This window comes from Phaethon aethereus (assembly GCF_964289735.1).
Source record: "Phaethon aethereus genome assembly, contig: HAP1_SCAFFOLD_108, whole genome shotgun sequence".
NCBI classification, from domain to species: domain Eukaryota; kingdom Metazoa; phylum Chordata; class Aves; order Phaethontiformes; family Phaethontidae; genus Phaethon; species Phaethon aethereus.
This window is the reverse complement of record NW_028113960.1, coordinates 149,164-170,945: the sequence shown is the minus strand read 5'-3', so window position 1 is coordinate 170,945 and position 21,782 is coordinate 149,164. Positions and strand designations below refer to the sequence as shown.

The 21,782-nt window shown below is 47.5% G+C and overlaps 1 protein-coding gene and 1 pseudogene across 2 annotated transcripts in view; one reads left to right on the top strand and one right to left on the bottom strand.

The window, feature by feature from the left end:
• LOC309416429 (serine/threonine-protein kinase PAK 3-like) overlaps positions 1-9,817 on the bottom strand; it is a gene marked incomplete at its 5' end in the record, with an annotated part of 266,010 nt that extends 256,193 nt beyond the window's left edge. The window contains 4 exons of the mRNA XM_082015979.1: positions 363-519; positions 2,955-3,086; positions 3,661-3,698; positions 9,664-9,817. Coding sequence (XP_081872105.1) covers positions 363-519; positions 2,955-3,086; positions 3,661-3,698; positions 9,664-9,817 — 481 coding nt within the window. The remainder of the gene's footprint in view (positions 1-362; positions 520-2,954; positions 3,087-3,660; positions 3,699-9,663) is intronic.
• A 5,240-nt stretch (positions 9,818-15,057) lies between these two features.
• The window catches only part of LOC309416428 (E3 ubiquitin-protein ligase RBBP6-like), a 97,448-nt pseudogene continuing 90,723 nt past the window's right edge, over positions 15,058-21,782 (top strand). The window contains exons 1-7 of the transcript in view: positions 15,058-15,558; positions 17,273-17,372; positions 18,141-18,179; positions 18,536-18,572; positions 19,869-19,913; positions 21,160-21,248; positions 21,374-21,470. The product of the transcript in view is annotated as an E3 ubiquitin-protein ligase RBBP6-like (transcript). The remainder of the gene's footprint in view (positions 15,559-17,272; positions 17,373-18,140; positions 18,180-18,535; positions 18,573-19,868; positions 19,914-21,159; positions 21,249-21,373; positions 21,471-21,782) is intronic.

Genomic DNA, 21,782 nt, shown 5'->3' with positions numbered 1-21,782 from the left:
GGGAGGATAACCTCTCTCGACCTGCTGGCCACACTCTTCTTAATGCACCCCAGGATACCATTGGCCCTCTTGGCCACTAGGGCACAGTGCTGTCCCATGGATAACTTACTGTCTGCCAATATTATGCTTATTCACAAATAAGCACAGCCGTGGTGGACAGCACGAACAGCATTATTCCTCAGGCTGCCGCGTTACACAGGCAGCTGCACAAACGAGATGCTGATCATTCCAGCAGTAAGGCTGAGAAGCCAGGCCAGATGGGGTGCTGCCGCCTCCCGGCAGCTCTGCGCTGCAGCAGTGGGAAGGCAGGGCCGGCACATCTGGCACAGGGCATGGGACAGAAAGAAATACCGAATACGTACTCAGTTTCTCTAGGATGTCCTCATCTGTCAGCCCAGATTTTGTCTCCTGCCCGTCTGTGTTTCTGGACAAAGTGTTTGATTGTCCACATTGCAGAGTGGTGGCCACTTTAGCTGGTGCCAGCGCAGCGGCAGGTTCAGTTACAGAGCATGAGTAGATCTGTGACAAGAAAAGGCATTGTATCAGGAAGCTGGCTTGCAGAGATGCCCCTAAGATCATATTGCAAATGCAAATGCTTACGAAGATGCCTCTTCTCTGCTACTAAGATAAATTCACGGACCCTATCAGAATCACAGGAAACTCATGACTAAATGGGAAAGTTCAAACCCGATTGTCGGGGTGTCAGTGGCCTGGGTGAAGCACTGTCATGGTAGGACTGCGGCCCGCAGAGTCTTCACCCGCAAGTGCTGTCTGACCAGAAACATGCAGCTCTGAATTACCCCAAATACAGTGCTATCCAACGCTGGGACTTACTGGTTTTGTATGTTCAGGCCAGGGTGTGGGAACAGGGGGAGGTTCAATGCCTTCTTCCTCCTCCTCATCACCTTCATCCGCTTCTTCAGAAACAGGCAGAGCTGGTGGGGGTTCACATGCTGGTTTTGTGCCCTGTGGACAGACGGGAGCATGAGCGACAGTCACCACTTTGGCACTTGGGAGCTTTGACAATTACACACCACTTGGGTCTGCTCAGACAGCTTCAGGAACCAATCTGGACATGCCTGTAGTCCTACAGGCCCCGGTGCTAAGTTACACGTGGCACAGCACAATTTAAAGGTTAAGTTGTCTCGGCGTTTTTCATTCTTGCTGAAAACAACTTATCCATGCCCATGCTTAGTCAAAGTCCAATTTTACAAAATGTCATGCTTGGATATATCGCTAGAGGTCACATCTAGTTGCTGGTTCATTGCTTTGGCATTGTATCTATAGACACGGTAACAGTTAATTAAGCTAACAGGTGCCTACTGGCTACGTTAATTAACGCACATCAAAGGGCAAAGCCCGCTGCATAGTCTTGTTGGGAATTTGCCTTTGGAGAGATGGCTATTTGTATCTTTACTGTTTTAGCCATGGGCTAATCATATTGCCTGTTTCCATGGTTCTCAACTTCCCTGTCTAAAAGCTCCTTTTTCAGAACCAACCTCCTCTTCACCTGCTCCTAAGTTCACACAGCGATCTTTCTCCTGTTTGCCTGTGTCTCACCGCAGCAGGAGCCCAGAGGGAATGCAGCCCTCTCGGCAGCAAGGCGCGTCCTGCCGACCTGCCCGGGGCTGCCAGGCAGGCATCCCGACTGCTCACCCGGGCTCCCGTTACAGGCAGCGGAGAATAAAAGCCACCGCCGGGGTGTTGGCAACCGTCCAGCAGACTCCAGATGTGGCGCAGGCAAGGGAAGTCTGGCTGATCCGTTGGCTACGTGTAAGTGAAGCCTACACTGCAGATCCTTGAAGTGCGGTGAGCTGAACCCCCCCACCAGTCCCAGCTGCGACGCAGACGCAGCGGGTTCTATCACCTTCTCACAAATTTATGTGCCTTAAGTCACCTGTACTTGGACACACTGTCACAGAGAGACACACGCACACAGACAGCGTCCTGTATTTTCTGAGAGACTCAGCGCCATTGCCCAACGCGTAAAGAGAAACAGTGCAACAGGTACTGAACTGGCCAAAGGAGGGAGCGAGACGTCAGACATCCTGAACGTCGGATTAAGGGCCAACTCTCTCAAGCCACGGGTGCCCTAATGGGAAGGGGAATGTTCCTTTGCCATGCGTTAGATCAGTGCATGGCTTTCCATGCATCGCTAGCACTTTGCTTACCTGGGGATAGAAGGTGATTAAGGGAAAAATAAAGCAGGGAATAATTGCCCTCCTGTCATGTCAAACGCCTAGAACTATGTTTCCCACTGGGCCCTACGCTTGGTCTGACAGTGCTAAATTGTGCAGCTAAAACATAAGCAATGTCATCTTATTTCAGGCCAGCCGCCCGTTGAGGAGTCATCTTAACCCTATAGACAGGCAAGCTTCTCTCTGCAAAAGCAGATTTTCATCTGTTTAAAAGTGCTGAACTAGTAAGGTAGAATACAGCCTGTTGCAAAGACACTACGGTTGATTTTCCTTCAGCCTACAAGGGTGGCACTCTGTCACACTGGCACACTGTGTTCCTCACTGAGTATGGTCTAGAGCTGCTTGCTTTTCGACATGTACAGGCTGTGCAGAGGGACAGGGACCTCCAGGGGACAGTTTCTCCTGCAAGTAACCTGCAAGGGTGTGAACTGTGCCTGACGACTGCTCTCTCCACTGATGACAGAGAGCCTACACACTTTGGGCAAAGCTGCTCACTGTTACAGCAGTGGCGGTAAAAGACACAACGCTATCTCTTCTCTGCTACTAAGATAAATTCACGGACCCTATTAGAATCACAGGAAACTCATGACTAAATGGGAAAGTTCAAACCCGATTGTCGGGGTGTCAGTGGCCTGGGTGAAGCACTGTCATGGTAGGACTGTGGCCCGCAGAGTCTTCACCCGCAAGTGCTGTCTGACCAGAAACATGCAGCTCTGAATTACCCCAAATACAGTGCTATCCAACGCTGGGACTTACTGGTTTTGTATGTTCAGGCCAGGGTGCGGGAACAGGGGGAGGTTCAATGCCTTCTTCCTCCTCCTCATCACCTTCATCCGCTTCTTCAGAAACAGGCAGAGCTGGTGGGGGTTCACATGCTGGTTTTGTGCCCTGTGGACAGACGGGAGCATGAGCGACAGTCACCACTTTGGCACTTGGGAGCTTTGACAATTACACACCACTTGGGTCTGCTCAGACAGCTTCAGGAACCAATCTGGACATGCCTGTAGTCCTACAGGCCCCGGTGCTAAGTTACACGTGGCACAGCACAATTTAAAGGTTACAAATGACCCTGCTGTTTTGTTAAGTTGTCTTGGCGTTTTTCATTCTTGCTGAAAACAACTTATCCATGCCCATGCTTAGTCAAAGTCCAATTTTACAAAATGTCATGCTTGGATATATCGCTAGAAGTCACATCTAGTTGCTGGTTCATTGCTTTGGCATTGTATCTACAGTCATGGTAACAGTTAATTAAGCTAACAGGTATCTACTTATTCGAATGTGGTTAAATACAAGGGTTTAAGAACCCTCCTATTTAACCCCAACCTTTGCTGCTGCTGCAAAGACGCTACGGTTGACTTTCCTTCAGCCTGCAAGGCTGGCACTCTGTCACAAAAGGCAAATCTCACAGCTTGCTCCACCATTCTTAAATGCTAGGAAAGCTAAAGGTTACCTTCACACTCACCGAAGGATGGGTTTCTCGGTATCCACGGGCGATTTTACCTGCAATGCGCAAAGGAAAATTAACCAGACGCTGTTATAAAAATGCCTTTTGTGGGGAAACCCACAGAACAAGGAAATCCAAAGAGACGACATGTTTCTTTCACAACATCCCTCCAGGAGCAACAGCTATTTTACATAGAGAGGAGGGTAACAGGGCAATAGAAAATTCTACACTTTCTTGTGTCTATTTTTTGCCCTGTTTTGCCAGTAACTAAAAGAATTGGAAACTTATTCAAGAAAATGCAGATTGGTCTTTAACTGTCAATGCTTCTCTTCCCCCATTAAAGCTTGCCAAAATTCCACCTTAGCTGTGCCACTTCTATTCTGACAAACCACAGTCACAGCTCCTGAGTTTAGGAGTGTACACAAAGTGTTTTGAATTTTGCATTTCACCACAAAACTAATTGCTTTTTTAGCAAACATTAAGTGTCAACTTAGACAGTCAAATCTCTTCATTATGCAAGTTAAAAAAAAAAAAGATGCTTTCCCTCAAAAGAAGAGAAACAGTAATAAATTCTGGAGATTAACCTCACAGTTTCTCTCTCACAGAAGCTCTCCCAGTCCGCATTTTAGCAGTTGCACTGGTTGAACCAGCAAACTGAGGAAATTGCAGACCCCACTGCCAGGCGTGGGGAACTGAACCACTGCAGGTTAAATCCCAAAAGCTGTCCACACCCGGTGGGATAGAGACACCCCCTTATTAGCTGCAGCTCTTGACAGAAGCTTTACCAAAGTCATGGTATCTTACTGGCATTTTTGTTTAAAAATCAACTCCGTTATTAAGGAACAGCCAAAGAACACATCGATACAGAAGCCAGCTAGTACTAAAAACCTCCACTTACTTGCTACATGTGTGGCCAGCCAGGGTCTGTCTGGCAAATACAATACAGAAAAAGCCAAAGAAAAGAAAACGCGAACTGCAGCACAGACTTGCTCTCTCATTTTTGCAACGATACGTCACAATTTTGCAGACTCTAGGCATCCAGGAGGATAAAGGACATCCCCATCACATCTGCAGGCTCTTGGACGGGAATGCCCACACCACGAGGGTCTTCCTGGAGTGAGCCTGCTATGGAGATTGCTCGGGACGCTTATGCCTGCCTTCTCGCCCTCTGTGACACCATTCCTGTTACAGCACAATGGCAGCCGTTCTGGGTTGGTTTGTGAGTTTATGCACAGCAACCTCGTCCTCTGCATGGGGTTTGCGTGGCAAGGTTGTGGCAGCAGGGCTGCAGGGGTGGCTTCTGTGAGAAGCTGCTAGAAGCTTCCCCTGTGTCCCATAGAGCCCGTGCCCGGCGGGGCCAAGCCAGGCAGCGACGGGGGCAGCACCTCTGGGATAACATATTTCAGAAGGGGACAAAACCGGCACGTGGCATTTGCAGCCGGAGAGAGGAGTGAGAACATGTGAAAAGAGCTCTGCAGACACCAAGGTCAGTGCGGAAGGAGGCGCAGGAGGTGCTCCAGGCGCCGCAGGAGAGGTTCCGCTGCAGCCCCTGGTGAAGACCATGGTGAGGCAGGCTGTGCCCCTGCAGCCATGCAGCTCCACGCTGGAGCAGATCTCCACCTGCAGCCTGGGGAGGACCCCCCGCCGGGGCAGGGGGATGCCCGAAGGAGGCCGTGACCCCGTGGCAGGCCCGTGCTGGGGCAGCCTGTTTCTGGAGGATGGCACCCCGTGGCTGGGGCCCAGGCTGGAGGATGCCGACACAGTCTCACGTAGCCTGACGTGATCCTGCCCTGCTGTGCCAGCCTGCAAGGGTTAGAGGAACTGGATTGTCCGGACTCCAAGCCAAGGGCCGTACGCTTTCAGGACCTGGTTAACGTTTTGTAGTTTCATCTCACTCAAACCTATAGCGTAAGATGAAGCTTTCCTTCTGTTTCTCTATGGTGGGTCTCCACTACAAAAGAACCCTTCAGTCCAGAAGAATATGCCCAGAGGACTCTGGGACTCCCTCGTAACTGACTGGAAGAAGGGATGTGAGATGAGAAAGCGTACCCTCCTGCTCACACTGCCGAGCTTAACCAGCCCCCAGAGAGGGATCCCCATGGGACCCTGCAGTACTAAACCAACCACTGCCGTAATCCTGGGCTGGGCTGGGCAGCAGGAAAAACACCGTGTTGTCGGTGTCTGGTAGGTGCTATTTTCAGCTTGTTAGTGGAACTGTGTACCTATCCAAACAGGTATCACAAGTTCATGGAAGCTCTTGTTAGAAAAGAATAAAGGAAAAGACTGCAGAACAAATATTTTGAAAAAGAATTCTCGTAGTAAGTTTCAGTGGATTATGCTGCTAAGTTTTATATGATTTGATACTGTGACTTATCTCGGCATTGTTAGTGAATGTGATTGCTGCTATTTTGTATTGGATAAATTGCCATCTTTAAGTGACAGGAAGCACAAAATCATGGACTATATCACTACACCAGAATCCCTGATACTCTATCCCTTTAGTCATGTAAACCGTTGACCAAGTCTGGGACTAGGAGTGGATTCAGCCGCACCTAGACTCCCCTCTGAAAAGGACTTTAGAAAGCATGGGGGTCCACCCTGAACCTCGTGACTCAACGGGAGGGCATTCCTTTACTTTCCTTACCTAACCTTAGTCATAAACCGTTGACCAAGTCCAGGACTAGGGGTGGATTTTGGTCCACTCTGAGCCTCGTGTCTCAAGAGGAGGGTGTCCCCTAGTTTCTCTCCTCAAGATACACATTAACTCGATCCGATAGACACGTAAATCATTCCAGTTTAATTGTAATCTGGCTTCTCTCTGCATAGCTTTTCCACGTTGAATATGGAATAGAGTGGACCTTGCCAGCAACTTCTGTTAATTCGCGCTTTTTACAAATCTAGATTAAAATCATTCGCTTTCTGATATCTTCGGCAGTGATTCTTTAAGCAGCCTAAATTATCCATCCGTGACAGCCCAGGACGAAGGGAGGGGTGCCAGGAAGGTGTTTTAAGATTTCATCATATTTCCCATTATCCTACTCTGATTTTGATTGGCAAGAACTTAAACAAATTTCCCCAAGTTGAGTCTGTTTTGCCCGTGATGGGAATTGCTGAATGATCTCTCCCTGTCCTTATCTCGAGCCACAGGCTTGTCCTTATATTTTCTCTCCCCTGTCCAGCTGAGGAGGGGTAGTGACAGAGCAGCTTTGGTGGGCACCTGGCGTCTAGCCAAGGTCAGCCCACCACATCTTCTCTACAGCTAATGCAAGAAATCCTTGAAAATTCCCCTCTATCACAAAACACCACAAAAAAATCCTCAGGGTCCATAACCTGTTGCTCAAAGGATCCAAGAATAACTCATAAAACGCACAAAACAAGTATACCCTGTACCCCAATCTGAACAGCGTGAAGGAGCAAGGATGCAAAGAAACAAAAGTAAACATGACCTTTGGCCACTAATGCTTCTCCGGAAAAATGGTCATGATTGCTCCATCTACTGTCTGCTTTAGTTGTAAAAACAAGCAAGAGAAGAAAAGTCACAGTTTCAATGCCATTTAGGGGACAAAAGCAGAAAGAGAATTCATTTCAGGAGTATTCCACAAGGTGGAAGTTTTTAAGGCTGCTGCTTGACCACCTCATTTTTGAACGTGGGTCTGACTCATTTTGGGGCCTGACACTGCCTCTTTTGCAGGGAGATGTCAACTTACCTCCCAACAGGGAGGCGATTCGAGACAGTCAGCACGGCTTCACCTAGGACAAGTCCTGCCTGACCAACCTAGTGGCCTTCTGTGATGCAGCGACCACATTAGTGGGCAAGGGAAGAGCAACCGACGTCGTCTATCCAGAGTTCTGTAAGGCCTTTGAGACAGTCCCCCACAACAGCCTTCTCTCTAAGTTGGAGAGAGAGAGATTTGATGGACTGTGGACTGTGCTGAGTGGTGCGGTTGACACGCCTGAGGGATGGGATGCCGTCCAGAGGGACCTGGATAAGCTCGAGGAATGGGCTCGTGTGAACCTCTAAGGTTCAGCATGGCCAAGTGCAGGGTCCTGACACAGTACTCCAGCTGGGGTCTTGCCACAGCGGAGTGGAGGGGCAGAGTTCATGTACTTCACGGCATCCTTCGAATTTATGAAGGACTATCAACAGAGATGGGGTTGTCCATGAGCATGAGAACCACATGAAGTCTAAAAGTCAGCAAAGGCACCTGCTCTGAGCCCACCAGAGCATGTCTGCTCCAAAGCGTGGCAGCCTCCTGTCACACCGGAGGCAGCTCTACCTTCCACTGTCTCCAGATGTCAGGGCTCCGGTGGGTCACTCTTGGGGTAGCAGCAGGAACACTTTGGCACAGGTAAAAAGCGTTCCCAGAGCTTCCTGCAAGCATTTGCACAGCTCACAGCCCAGGACAGCTGTGCCTGTGACGGCCACACCGTTTTTACCCTGCCTCCCCAGAACAAGGACAACATTCTGGACATCTCACTCCTGGGCAGAAAGCCCAGAGACTTCCTTTAATGACAGAAATCCAAAGAGCTACAATAAGCTTTTTAAATCAAGTACAGCCAATAAAAAGCAGACAAACCCACCAAAAATGATGGGTAATCCTCTGAGGCACTCCTGAGGAAGAAAAGCTCTCCCGTTAAGTCCACTGCCCCTCACAAAACAGACAAGTGGCTTAAAGAGATGCCTTCAAAGAAACTGCAGATGGAAGAGAAGGCTGCGCTCTCTCTGGTCTGTGGCACCCCGACTGCGTACTGCAGACTGAAAGAAGAAACAAGAGAATGGTCAGGAAACACCCCCAGCCAAGCAAAGAGAGGAGCCCACACTCCACCTGCTTCCCTGGGAGACCCTTGCAAAAAATGCATTTGCATAAGGCAGCAAAAACCCGTGAAGAGCATTAGCGTGACTGGTCGGGATGCTGAAGGTTCCCTGCCTCCTTAACCTCAAATGCTGATTAGGGCTCCTCGAGAAGCCTCAGGTCAACTGTTTGTTAGAAAGATTTCTTCTCTCTGACCAAACTCAGCTCTTCCTGCCCTCACCCAGATTCTTTGAGATGCTCTTTTTCTCCATATATGCCTCATCTCCTGCTGGAGATACGATCAGCTTGGACACTTAGAGCTTCAAGGCATCTTCAGGTGTCTTAGTAAAACTGTGGTAGATGAAAATCAGGCACCTGAAGTTGCTTCCATCCGCATTGGCTTCCTGGGCTCTTTTTCAGCGGTTGTTGCCCCTGAGCTAGGAACAGTGAACAGCCTGTGATGGACTGCCTGAAGTTCCCCAGTTATCAGCTAGTTTTATTAAGGTCAATCAACCCCGACAGGATTGATTTGTTTTTTATGAAGGATTGTTTTAATAATGGAAGGCACACAGGAGCTTCCGTTACTTAAACACCTAAATAAATTGTAAGGACATGAAAGGCTCATTAGTCCTAGAGTTAGCAGCAGTCTTCATGTAGATGCAGTGTTGTTTTCCACGTGTAGAGCACGCGCATCCCATGCTGCTCACGTTCTTTCCAGCTGATGCAGAACTCACAGGAATGAACAATTTTCGAGCCATGTGTGTCTTGGATGTGTCTGTGATGGTATTTGTTTCCTCTCACTGTGATTTCCTTCCATCCGGCACATGCCGAGGGCCTGGGGGACAAACACTGGTGTGATAAAAACCCTTTGAAATTCAGGTTGGACCTCCTCCTGATTTCAATTAAAAAAAAAAACAAACAGAAAACCACAGAAACAAAACAAAGCCTTAAGCATTTCTTTTTCATTTCTTAACCACAGCGCATCAATTTGTCTCAAAACTGTAGCATTTTTTTCAAATGCTGCACATCTTCTACAGTTTCAGGCTTCTTAATCACCTGTATGTTGTTCAGTCACGTATCTGGGTGGCCTGGATACCTTTAGGATCTTGCTTTCACAGACTGCAGCTGTAATGGTCTGCTGAAGCCTTTCTTGTTTCTTGGCATGTGAAACAAATTAATGAGCTTATTGCCCCTTTGCAGCTACTGCGAACGCTCCTTTCCTTTGTACCGTACTTGCTTTTCTTTGCCAGCTGCATATCATAGGAGACCAAAAGATATGTGATAAGAAGGTACTTCAGCTTCCCGTAGACCTTTCCCTGTTCTGGTGGAAATACTGAAAAGGGGACGTACCGAGCTGAAGATGACTCTTCTTTGGGATTCATGTTCTGAGAAGAAACAAGTAACTAAAAGAGCTCCATTTGTCCTGGCACTCCTGTTTCACACTCAGGTGAATGTGGCTGCAGTAAAATCCCCAAAGCTGCCGTTGGTGCTGTAGTCCTTTCCCGCAGGAGAAGTATCATCCCTCGGGTAGCGCAATTGAAGCGTAGTGAGGACAGGCACTCCAGCTCACCACTGTGTCCGGTGGCTGAGGTCAGCTGCAGATGGACAGGATCAGACTGATTTTGTGACATTTATGTTGTGGGAAAAGGAAAGAAGCTTCCTTTTATTGTTTTTACTCTAGGATCGTTTCTTTGCCTTTTTAGGCTTGGAAATTGTCCTCTGTATTTAAGAGGACAACAGCAAAGTCAATGTGGTCCCGGTCTAGTTAAGTGCCAGTAGAACAGAGCTGTTGTAATGGCAGACGTTTTAATGGAAGACCCCATGGCCTATTTCTATCATTATTGCTGTGTAGTTTAGACGTATTCTGGAAGTTTATGTCTGAATAGTTCAAAAGGTTTGTCTTCCGTTTCTACATAACATCTTGCAAAAGCGCAATGAACTCATCTCGCTGGCTTCTCAGCATGTTAGACCTTGGTTACAAGCGAACCACACTGGATACTGCTCACCCTGTGTTTTGCAAAATGACGTTGTACTCCCTTGGCCTGAGGAATATCAGGAAGACTTGCTCAGCTGCATGAACTCCGTCAGCTGCTTGACAGTGAACATCCTTGGCTTTGCTTAGGAAACTTGAGCTTAGCTTTGGCTGGATGCTGTTGAAGAGGAGAAAGGCTGGAATTTTCAAGTGTTTGGCTAGGCTTGTGTGCACAGAATGACTGTGCATTCAGATGAGCAGCTGGACATTTATGCACAACATGGAGGGGAATCCACAGAGGACTCAACCCTTAACACAGGTGAATACTCCCAATTCTGAGGTAGCGGAGTGTTACCATAGCGATGGAATTACTCGTTTTTCTGATAGCAAGCATTAAACGTTTTCTTCTTAACACATAAGTGACGCTGATCTGGAATTTGGAGACTGCTGAAAGACGTTGTTGCAGCTTGGCTCCCATCTGCCCAAAGATGCATTTTCTTCATAAGATATTTGTGCATGCAACTTATGTGCCTGTGTTGAAAAAAAGGTTCCCAATGTTTCTGTTTCTTTATCCAAGGACTAAGCTGATGGATTTCCTTTTTTCCCATCTGGTTACCATTTTTATCAAGAGCAGAGCAAAAAACTTGGCTACCTTTGCTTTATGGAAGCTGTACTTTAGGGAACAGTGAGCCCCGCTGAGATGCATTTTCAGTAGTAATCCTCTGAAATAATAGCGTTAGGCCAAATTCACTCTTTAAAAGAGGCTGTAAACTGTCACTGTCACAAGCCTGTCACTACTTGGAGAAGCAAAATGTGCTTTTGCCGATGTAGTTCATACTAACCAGGTCAGTCCGTGAAATCAGCTGTCAAGGCAAGATCATTTTGATATTGGAAGAGCTGTGGCTGCCTCAAGGCTTTTTATGTAGCTATAGAAAAATCCTGTCTGACCCCCTGCCAGGGAAGAAACTGCCACTGGAGACTGAACCTTAAAAAATGGGGTCTATCTGGGCAGTTATGGATATGAAGGAAACAGGTGGAGTCTCATGTTCCCTTTTTCTCTAGGCGCTGCATCTGATCGCTACGAACGGGACACCAGAGCTGCAGAACCCTGAGCGATTGTCCGCGGTGTTTCGCGACTTTCTGAGCTGCTGCCTGGAGGTGGATGTGGACAGGCGAGGGTCTGCCAAGGAACTTCTGCAGGTAAAAGGGGACACGGCTGCAAGCGGAACAGCTGTTCTATGGAATGGTTTTCTCACCAGCTAAACTCAAAGGCATGAGACGGAACCCCCTCATATTAGTCTCCAGTCTTGGTGCTTTTCAAAAGGAAAAGAAGTGGAATCATAGAACGGTTTGGGTTGGAAGGGATCTTTAAAGGTCATCTAGTCCAACCCCCGTACACTGATCAGGGACATCTTCGACTAGAGCAGGTTGCTCAGAGCCCCGTCCAACCTGACCTGGAATGTTCCCAGGGATGGGGCATCTACCACCTCTCCGGGCAACCTGTGCCAGTGTTTCACCACCTCATTGCAAAAAAATTCTTCCTTAGATCCAGCCTGAATCTACCCTCTTGTCGTTTAAAACCATGACCCCTTGTCCTGTTGCAAGAGACCCTGCTAAAAAACCTGTCCCCATCTTTCTTTAGAAGCCCCCTTTAAGTACTGGAAGGCTGCAAAAAGGTCTCTCCGGAGCCTCCTCTTCTCCAGGCTGAACAACCCCAACTCTCTCAGCCTGTCCTCATAGGAGAGGTATTCTGTCCCTCTGATCATTTTTGCGGCCCTGTGTTGAATTTTGGTAGTATATTCAGCTCTCATAGTGGCAAATGGGATGGTAGCCACTGCTCTCGCTGCAAGCCAGAGCTGAGTCCGTCAGCGCTCTGTCACTGGTGTCCCTGCTCTTGTCTTGGTGCTGAAAACCTGTACCTCCGTGGCCTTCAGAAGAACACATGGGCCTAAATACTCCTGGCATAAACATTTCCTAGAGCTATTGGAGTTCCCTAAGGAATGGTTTATGCCTCTGCTCTTTTCTGACAACTCAGCCCATGTCTTTAAAAAACAGGAACCTAAGTAAGTAACTTGCGTTTCCTGAAAGGAACAAGGCCCTGGGAGAGCAAACAGCATTCCCAGAGTGCTGGCAGGGCAGAAATGCCAGCACGCTGAAGACAACTTGATAAAGGGATTAATGGGATTTTGGGCCCTGTTTGCCTGTGATAGCAAGGTACTGGACATGAAGACGCAGGTGCAGATGGTCCCCTCAGTCCTGTTTCAGCGTATTCCCCATAACCAGAGAAATGCTGCTTGAGGCTGTGAGTACCTGAGTTTGGAAAGTAATGGTTCATTTCTTTTTTTCCTTTGCACAGCATCCATTCCTAAAATTAGCCAAGCCTCTCTCCAGCCTGACGCCGCTGATCACGGAAGCAAAGGAAGCGAATAAGAACGGCAGCAGCCACTAGTGCTTCAAGCCGGCTTTCTCCCATGCCAGCTCAGAGCAGGACTGAGAATAAAACTCTATAGAACCTCAACGCTTGTGCTGTGGGACAGGTGGATGGATAAAGAAGCCAATGGTCACAGTCATGGTGGTAGGAGGGAGAACAACCCAGCCCCTCAAGGAGTAAAATATGACCGTTTCTCTTCTTCCTGCCTTCTGGCTCCTGAATTTATTTTGAAGACAAAACAGGGCTTAAGACAGAGAGGTAACAACCACAAATGCTTGCCTGCCTCAGCCATTTCCAAGGGAAAGCAAATTCATTTGGAAGGTCCCCTTCCTTCTCACCCTGTGAATAAGCTGTACACTCACTTTGAAATTGTGACAGTCAAAACAGCAAGTGAAGCAACAGCCACCCAGTGTTTAAAAAAAAAAAAAAAAGGAAAAAACCCTGTAAAACAGCTTAGCGCTGTAGTCTTCATGTCTAGGCCTGGTCCTGCAAAGGGCTAAGTACCCTTTAAGGTATGAACCACCGTCCTGTTTTGGCAGTAGGAAGGCAGGATGCTTGGGTTGTTCTTGGATTAGGCCATTGGCTTGTTTGGCTTTGGCTTCTTGTTTAGTTCCAGTCTTTGTGTTGCCACTGTCATTCATACCTCAACTGACCTACTCTCGCTCGCTCTGTCCGTCCCAGTGTCCTCGGCTGAGGCAACGGACGGATGCAATGCTGATGGACGGCAGCAGTGAGCACAGCTGTGGGAGGTGCGCCCAGGGAGAGGAAATCTTCCACGTAGTGACCGAGCTGCGGGAGGAGGTGACTAGATTGAGGCTATCAGGGAGAGCGAGCAAGCGAGAGACTCTTAGAACTGCACCCTGCCTTCCCTGGGACAGGCCCACCAGGCAGACGGGACGCATCATATGGGGGATTCCCTATCCTCTGCCCAGCTGGCTGAACACAGTGACTCCAGTATGCCCTCCGGAAGTCCAAAGGGGCAGTTCTGCTGTGGTTTCTAACACATCAATAACCCTTGCGTCTTTGCTGTCACACAGCTCTCCATGCTCCCTACCTCCACTGAGCTGGCAGACTGCAGCACCTTGCTAGCACCATCCCTCAAACATCGGCGTGCCGCCCCCAGGCTCATCTAGAGCGAGCCGGGTTTTATCCCCTTCCCCCTTCGAATCTAGTTTAAGGCTCTTTCATGGAGCCCTGCTAAGTCCTGTGCAAAGACCCTTTTCCCCCTTTGAGACACGTGTACCCCACCTGTCACCAGCAGGCCTGGTGTCGTGTGGACCAGCTCATGATCAAAAACCTCCCAATTCTGCCGGTGTCACCGGGCTCAAGCTGCTGGCTCTTCCTGTTCCTTCCGTCAGCATTCCTGCAACTGGAAGGACCGAGGAGAACCTACTTGTGCTCCTGATCCCTTAGCCAGTCGTGCCAAGGCCCCGAAGTCTCTCTTGATTGCCCTTGGACTTCTTGCTGCAACTTTGTCACTACCTACATGAAAAATCAATAATGGAGAATAATCTGAGGCCGTACCAGGGTAGGAAGCTTATTCTTCACACCTTTAACTGGGGCCCCAGGGAGGCAGCAGACTTCCCTAAGAAGTGGGTCCGGTCTGCATATGGGGCCTTCTGTGCCCTTCAGAAGGGAGTCTCCTCTGACAATGACCTGTCGTCTTCTTTTTGTGGAAGCGGTACCAGTACAAGCAGATGGGTTTATGGCAATAACCATCAATGGCCATTGGCTCTTTGACCGAACGTCCCGTAAATGCAAGAAGAGACACTCGGACACCCTGAGATGTCCCCTCCCTTCGCTGGGCCTGGGCACGGGCAGCCAAGTGCCGCACGGCAAAGCCCACTGCATCTTCCCCAGGCTGGCTTGTCCTGGCCGGCTGCTGCCAGGAGGGGACAGCGGGTAGTGACAGCCTGGGGGTGACAGGAGGGACAGCAGGCGGTGACAGGCCTTCGGGGTGACAGGAGGGACACCACAGGCCTGGGGTGTGACAGGACACCGGGCAGTGACTGCCCAGGGGGGTGGCAGGAGGGACACCACAGGCCTGGGGTGTGACATGACACCAGGCAGTGGCAGGCCCAGGGCGGTGACAGGAGGGACACCACAGGCCTGGGGTGTGACAGGACACCAGGCAGTGGCAGGCCCAGGGGGGTGACAGGAGGGACACCACAGGCCTGGGGTGTGACAGGACACCAGGCAGTGGCAGGCCCAGGGGGGTGACAGGAGGGACACCACAGGCCAGGTGAGGCGCGGGGGGGTGCAGTGTTCCGTTGGGCACGCGCAGTGATGCGATCAGGGCAGCCCCTGCGGCTGGCGTCCGTTAAACCGCCAACGGAACGCTGAGGCAGAGGTGCCCGAGTGCCCACAGCGAGTGGTTGGGCCTGGGAGCGCTGCGTGAGAGAGGGAGCAGAGGCCGAGCCGGGGCCGCGGGGGCCTCTCCCCGTCATCCGCCCGCCCGCTCGTCGCTGAGGGCCGCAGGCCGGACTTGTTGCGGGGGTGAGCTCAGCCCCGTCGGTCCGCTGTAGTAGACGCCGTCGGGGAGCAGGCCCCGACCATGTCGTGCGTCCACTACAAGTTCTCCTCCAAGCTGAGCTATGACACGGTCACCTTCACCGGCCTCCACATCTCCCTGTGTGACCTCAAGCGCCAGATCATGGGCCGGGAGAAGCTGAAGGCGGCCACCTGTGACCTGCAGATCACCAACGCCCAGACCAAAGAAGGTGCGTGGGGGCGGCGGGCGTGGGGGCTCGGGGACTGCCCGGCTGGCAGTGTCACAGACCACCCTGTGATGGCCATGGCCTGTGGGAGCCACGCTCTGCTCTTTGTGGCTCGTCCCCACGTAGCCTGAGTCAGCCTGAGGCCCATCTTGCCGGCCTGCGGGGGGACTGGGAGGGCAAGCGGCGCGGGGGCTTACACGGGGTGGGAAGCGATAATGTGATGGGAAGAGAACAGGTGGCTACTTTGAAGAAATAAATTGTCTTTGGTGACTTCGTTTTGTGATCACCTTGCTTTACTCCACTGCACTGGAAAACTGGCTTGGTGGCTGTTGCAGCAACTGCTCGCTAGCAACACTTTGGATCAAGAGTGTAGCTGTGAGTTACCATCTGTGCAGACCCTCTAATGGCCCCTCTGCCATGGATGTTCTCCGTATCTAAATGACACCTTGGAATTTCTTGTTAATATCGCTTCTTTTCTACACCAAAGACATTGTCGTTCAGGTGCTATCGAGCATCATTTCACCATATGTCTCTAAGCATTTTTTTTCCCTGGTACTACGTGTGAACCGTATCAGGGCACTACTGAAGTTTTCCGGCAGAACATTTATGGTGACTATACGTAAGAAACGTTCTTAGAGAAGTCATAAATTCTTTTAAACCTAAAAAGTGGTGCTTGATTCTCAGAGATGATAATGGTTTCGTGGTACTTAGTATGATATTTCAGTTTGGTAAGCTGCTGTCTTGACAAGTTTGAATGTGATTACAGGCCTTGGGGTGTGACTTTTCAGAAAGAGAAAGATTTGTTGCCAAGTCTCTGCTCGGGGATATTGCTGCCCAGGAGGAAAAGGTTCCTGCTGGGAGATGCCAGTTTTGTCCGAGAGCTGCTAGACTAAGCTGGCATCTGTTAAATTCAAATCAAGCAAACAAAAATTTCCAGGCACTTCAGGAATAGTGCTCCAGCTTTAATCCTTTCCTATTAAAAGAAGAAAAAGAAAGTTAACTTTTTAGTCTGCGTTGTTTGACTTCACCTTTATTAAGGTGCCATCAACCAAAATGAATTCAATTAATCGAGGCGAAGGAAATAGAAATGTATTAAAGCCAACTGGTACCACATCCCTTAAGTCTTAAGTCTGCAGTCTTAAGCTGCAAGCCATACGCAGAGGTGGCCGGCTGTCTTCTGTGTTCTGTCGGCCTTGAGCACCAGCAGCGTGGCCGAATCGCTTTTAGTGAACAGCTATGAAAGCAACGGCGCAGAGATTTCATGCTTTAGCTAAGGGCCTGTTTTGTTGCAGGGCAAGCTTGTCTGACTTCAGATCTGCTTTACACAGGTGAGACTTGGCTGTGCTTTGTTTTTCTCCAAAGATCCCTTGGTTTTGTAGCCTAACAGAAGCAAAAGCCACTTAAGCTAGATCAGGACAGAACCTCATGCGCTAGCAGACTCTCCTTTAGTGACCTTTGGGAGCATTTTGCTGTTGGCATTCACGCTCTCTCAAAAAAAACTGGAAAAGATTGTGCTGCTTGCGTTTGGTTCTCAAACCTGAAGATTTCTTGGAATGTACTGCTAGTGTGCTGAGACGATAAAAATGCACCGTTACATCTGAAATCTGGCTTTTCTATCTGCAAAGGGCTTCCCTCTCTGCCGCGCTGTGTAATTACATATTCATATACATTCTTATGAATTGACTAATGTTTTTTTCTGCATTTATGTTGTTTTCAGAATACACAGAGGCTAATGCCCTGATTCCTAAGAACTCATCAGTAATTGTGAGAAGAATCCCTGTCGGAGGAGTTAAAGCTACCAGCAAAACATACCTTCTGTAGGTATCCATAAAGCACTGTGTTCTGTGCTAGTGGTTTGGGTGTGTTACCTTTTCTAATTGATGTTCATTTCCAGAGGCACTCAGATTGTATCTTTCTGGTTAAAGCTGCTGTTACTTTTTGTTGTAATGGGGTAGATTTTATTGTTCCTGTCCCAAAGTAAACTTATGCTTTTCGGCCTGCTGGGACATGGGATTCAAACTCCAACAACGGTAACTGTTAAGAATGATTCTATTTGGTTTGATCTTGGGGTTGTTTTTTCTGAGCGCCAAGTTTTTGATGCTGTTTCCTCTACGTGGAGAGATTCCTTGTTACATGTGTTTGCTTGTCTTGCTTTTAGAGTGAAGACAGGTACGCACTGGAGTGTAAACTTAGAATTTGTTCCCATCTCAGAAGAGTCTGATTCTCAGTGTTTCTGCGAATCCGTCTATTCTTTGCATTTGGGGCAGGGGGGGTGGCATATGGCAGGTATCCTTATGCCCCAAATCTGGTGTTTTTGCATACTAGCTAGAGGGGAAAGACCAAGGGTCGCCAGCTCTGCTGATGGGACACTTGGGATGATGCTGGAATTATTTGTTCACTACATCGATGGCTGCATGTCTCATTCATGATGATCTACATGCAGATACAGATCAATGAGTATGTGGAATCTCAGCGAGTTCCCAGATGTAATAAATATTTCCCCAAATACTGTAGCATTTTCAAGGTTATCTTAAAGCAAATTCTGGCAATTAAGTCTTCTTTTTTTTTTTTTTATTCCCCTACAGGACTCCTAAATCGCAGAAAATCCTAGGCACTGCCTTCAGGTGACATTTCTACTACTATTTTTAGTCACCATGTTTAAGACACAAAACTGTAGTACAGACTTCATATTTTTGATACTTACGTAGCAGAGACAAAATATCTGAGGCACTTTGGTGTTCTATTTCTGTAAGTCTTAGAGTAATTTTCTGACAAAGTAGAAATGGGCTTTTTGGGGTTTTTTTAGTTGCACTGAAGGTACCAAGAGAGAGCCGTTTATGTATATGAATACGTTTCCACATGCACTAGACTATCAGCACATCACGTTTTGATGTTCAAGTTCTGTAATCTGTTGTCGCTGCTGTATGTTGGGCACAAGGGCTTTCTTTTAAGTTCTGATCACTTTTATTTCTTCTTCCAGATGTCAAACTGAGCCAGTGAGTGGAATATCAAGAGGCGTATGTAAAACACCATCTCACACTTTTTTCTACACACTGCACTTAATTCCAATCAATGTAGCCTTGTGTTAATTTCCCCAACATTAACCTAATATATTTTCCACTAAAACATAGATGCTGTATGTACAATGTATTTGATTCAGCATCATAGAAATTTTATTCTACGTTTCTAAAAAACTAAGCAGTGATTCGGATGTCTTTCTGATGATGTTTTACTAGTGTCAGCTTAACTGCTGCTTGTGGCATCATAGAATTCAATATCCTGGAAAAGGAACCAGATGAGAGCTACCCTTTTGACTTGTGGAAAAACCGCATGTCATCTTAGTTCCCAGTAAATGCCGCAGTCCGTTGCTGACTGGTGGCCTGAGGACTTCATTCCTGCAAGCTGTTGCAGGAGGTAGCTGGGAGGGAGGAGTGTGGTTGCAAAGGAGAAAAAAAAAAATCCCAGGATTGTGCTCTGAATCCATGTTTTTGTCATCATTAAGACTTGGTTTTGGTCTGCTGGCAAGGAGAAGAATATTAAATTCTCACACTTCCCAAACTAATTTGCGTAGTGTGGCCTGCGGTCTAATACACGACAAGAAATCCATTTTCTCAGTTTTTATAGGCTACTCTGTCATGGCAGACACCTTAATTTCAATAATTTGAGCAGCTTATTTTTTTTCTTGATAAAGTGGTGGGTTTCTTTTATGGCGGATGCTTTGGAGTGGTGTTTGCATTTGGGTTTTGTGGGGTGTGGTGGGCCTGGCATTTTTAAACTTATGGAGAGGAGAGGCAGAGTTCCTGTTTCAGGGCTGATGTGCCCATGCTTGATTTTGACAGGCAACTAGGCTGTGTTCATAAAGGCATAGCCGTGTGCATTTATAAATGATGAGACGCTGATTGATTTACAAACTACACTGAAAATAAGTTTTCTGTAGTGATGCTTCCTTCTCCAAGAAACATAAATATTGTTTTAGAATCCCTTTTAGCGGACAGTTGACAGCTTCCTTACCCCTTGGACTTTTAAGCAGTTGTGAGCATTTGACAAGGCTCCCTCCCTGAGACATTCTGGAGCAATACATAATCTCAAGCGGCTTTGGTTGTTTTAGTTTCTTCTCCTTAACCACATAGGCACTCCTAAGCTGTCGTGGGTTTGGACTTTGTTTTGAACACAGGCAAATGACACTAGGTTGGAAATGCCTATTTCAGTGATGCTCAGAGGATATAGCGCAGAATTTCCGACTACGGTAGAGGTTAACTATTGCTAGGTTTTGATTGTAAAACTTAAAGATGTTTTTAATTTTTTGTGAACAGAGTGATGACTCTTCTGCACCTCTTTCTCTGGCCCAGCTGATTAAGGTATATATATTTTTTTTTCCTGTCAAATACATAAAAAAAAAAAGTGTTTGCTTCAAATTTTTAAATTGAACACTGTGATCTATAGCAGGATGACTGTTGTAATGGGAAGAAAACTTTAATGTAGTTTTTAATTATTTATTTATTTTAACTTTAAAGCCTGTGTAGCTGTTGATAGTATCCTGTGAAGAGCAGTTCCCACTTTGGGAAGATCGAAGGGGAGCGCCTTATCAGCCTGCACATAGTGTTGCAGTATGACTCAGCTTCAAGACACAAAGCAGCAGCCCTGCAGAAGCTGTTGGCTTGTTCACACATTTCGTTAGGTTTACATTGGAAACGAACACAATGTTCACAGAAGAACTGAATTGGCTGTTGGTTACGGACATCTTGGGGGGGGTTGCAACAGCCAAAGTAGAAGCGTTTCTGTCGCATGGGCAATGGCATGGCTATTTTTGAATTTCTAGTCATTATAGTTATAGATCCATTCTTGGAATGCTGCACAATTTCATAAATTGCAGTATATCTAGAGTGGACAACACGGTCTAATTTGTTGAGGCACAGACAGTGTAGATTGTGAAAATGTTCCTAGTTACATCAGTTAATATGAAGAATTTAGCAGGGGGGAACGTGCAGTTTGGACTGCCTACAGCACATGAGTGGTCCAATTTCTACTGAAAAGAGTCTTTTGTCTTGCTGAGGGGCTCTAAAAAGCTTGAATCTCTGTAATGCTTCTGTGTCTGAAGCTGAATTTCAGCAAGCAAAACCAACTTCCCTGACCTTTAAGTTGTGTATGCTTCTGATGCTGCAAATGTAAACAATGGTACTTGCCTTCATCTTTCTCAATTCAATGTACAGTGGCTGTCTTCTCCTTCAAATAGACTGGAGCTTAAAGATCCCTTTAATAATACCGGCAGGTCTAACTTTTTCTGTGCATAGCTTCAGTCCACTTGGAAGAAAACTGGAGTAGGTGCACAAGTCTTTATAAGGTCCAACCTGAGCCTAAGGTTTTGAGTGCCCAAGAATGCTCTTTTCAAGTAGGTTAACAGGCACATAAGCATCATTTCATGGTGTAAGGACTCCCCAGAACACTTTCAGCACAACTATTTTTTATATAAGCAGCTGTTTTCAGGCAACCTCAGCTAGTGTTGTGCTGCTCTGTACAGGCTTGGGTGAGTGGTGTTGTCTTTGGCTGTGTGCGCTTCAATGTGTTTCTAATGTGCCTCTCAAACGATTACTTGTTAAACAACAGACTGCCAATCTGGTTGAAGCCAATGCTGCCGAAGAAGATAAAATAAAAGCCATGATGATCCAGTCTTGCCGTGAATATGATCCAGCCAAGTAAGTGTGGATAATGTCAAATCCGATCTTTGGCAATGATGGAAAACCTGTAAACTTGTTGGTTTTAACAAACATGGATTTAACACATGCATCCTTTTTGGTTTTTTTCCCCAAAACACCTTCAGTTACACGAAGAAAGCCTTGGGTCCACCTCCGACATCATATACTTGCTTTGGTTGTGGAAAACCTGGCCACTGTGTAAAGAACTGCCCAACAAAGGGGGTAAGATTGTGGGGGACTTCTGGTGTGACTTACTTTTAAATTGTTTTCCCTTGGCAGTTCTGTAACAAATACATGAATACTCATGTTAAGAATTGTTTCTTTTGGGGTGAAACGCAGAGGTCATGTGGCAATGTTGCAAAGCCCTTTACAATTCACGGGAAACCTGGAGTTATAAATGTAACATTTTCTCCTTCCAGGCCATGGACATTACATATGTCCATAGATCTTTCTCTGCACACTGTCATGCATATTTTTATACATTTCAATTTTATTGGAAATCTTTCTGGTTTCAACGCTTTTTAATGACAGTTC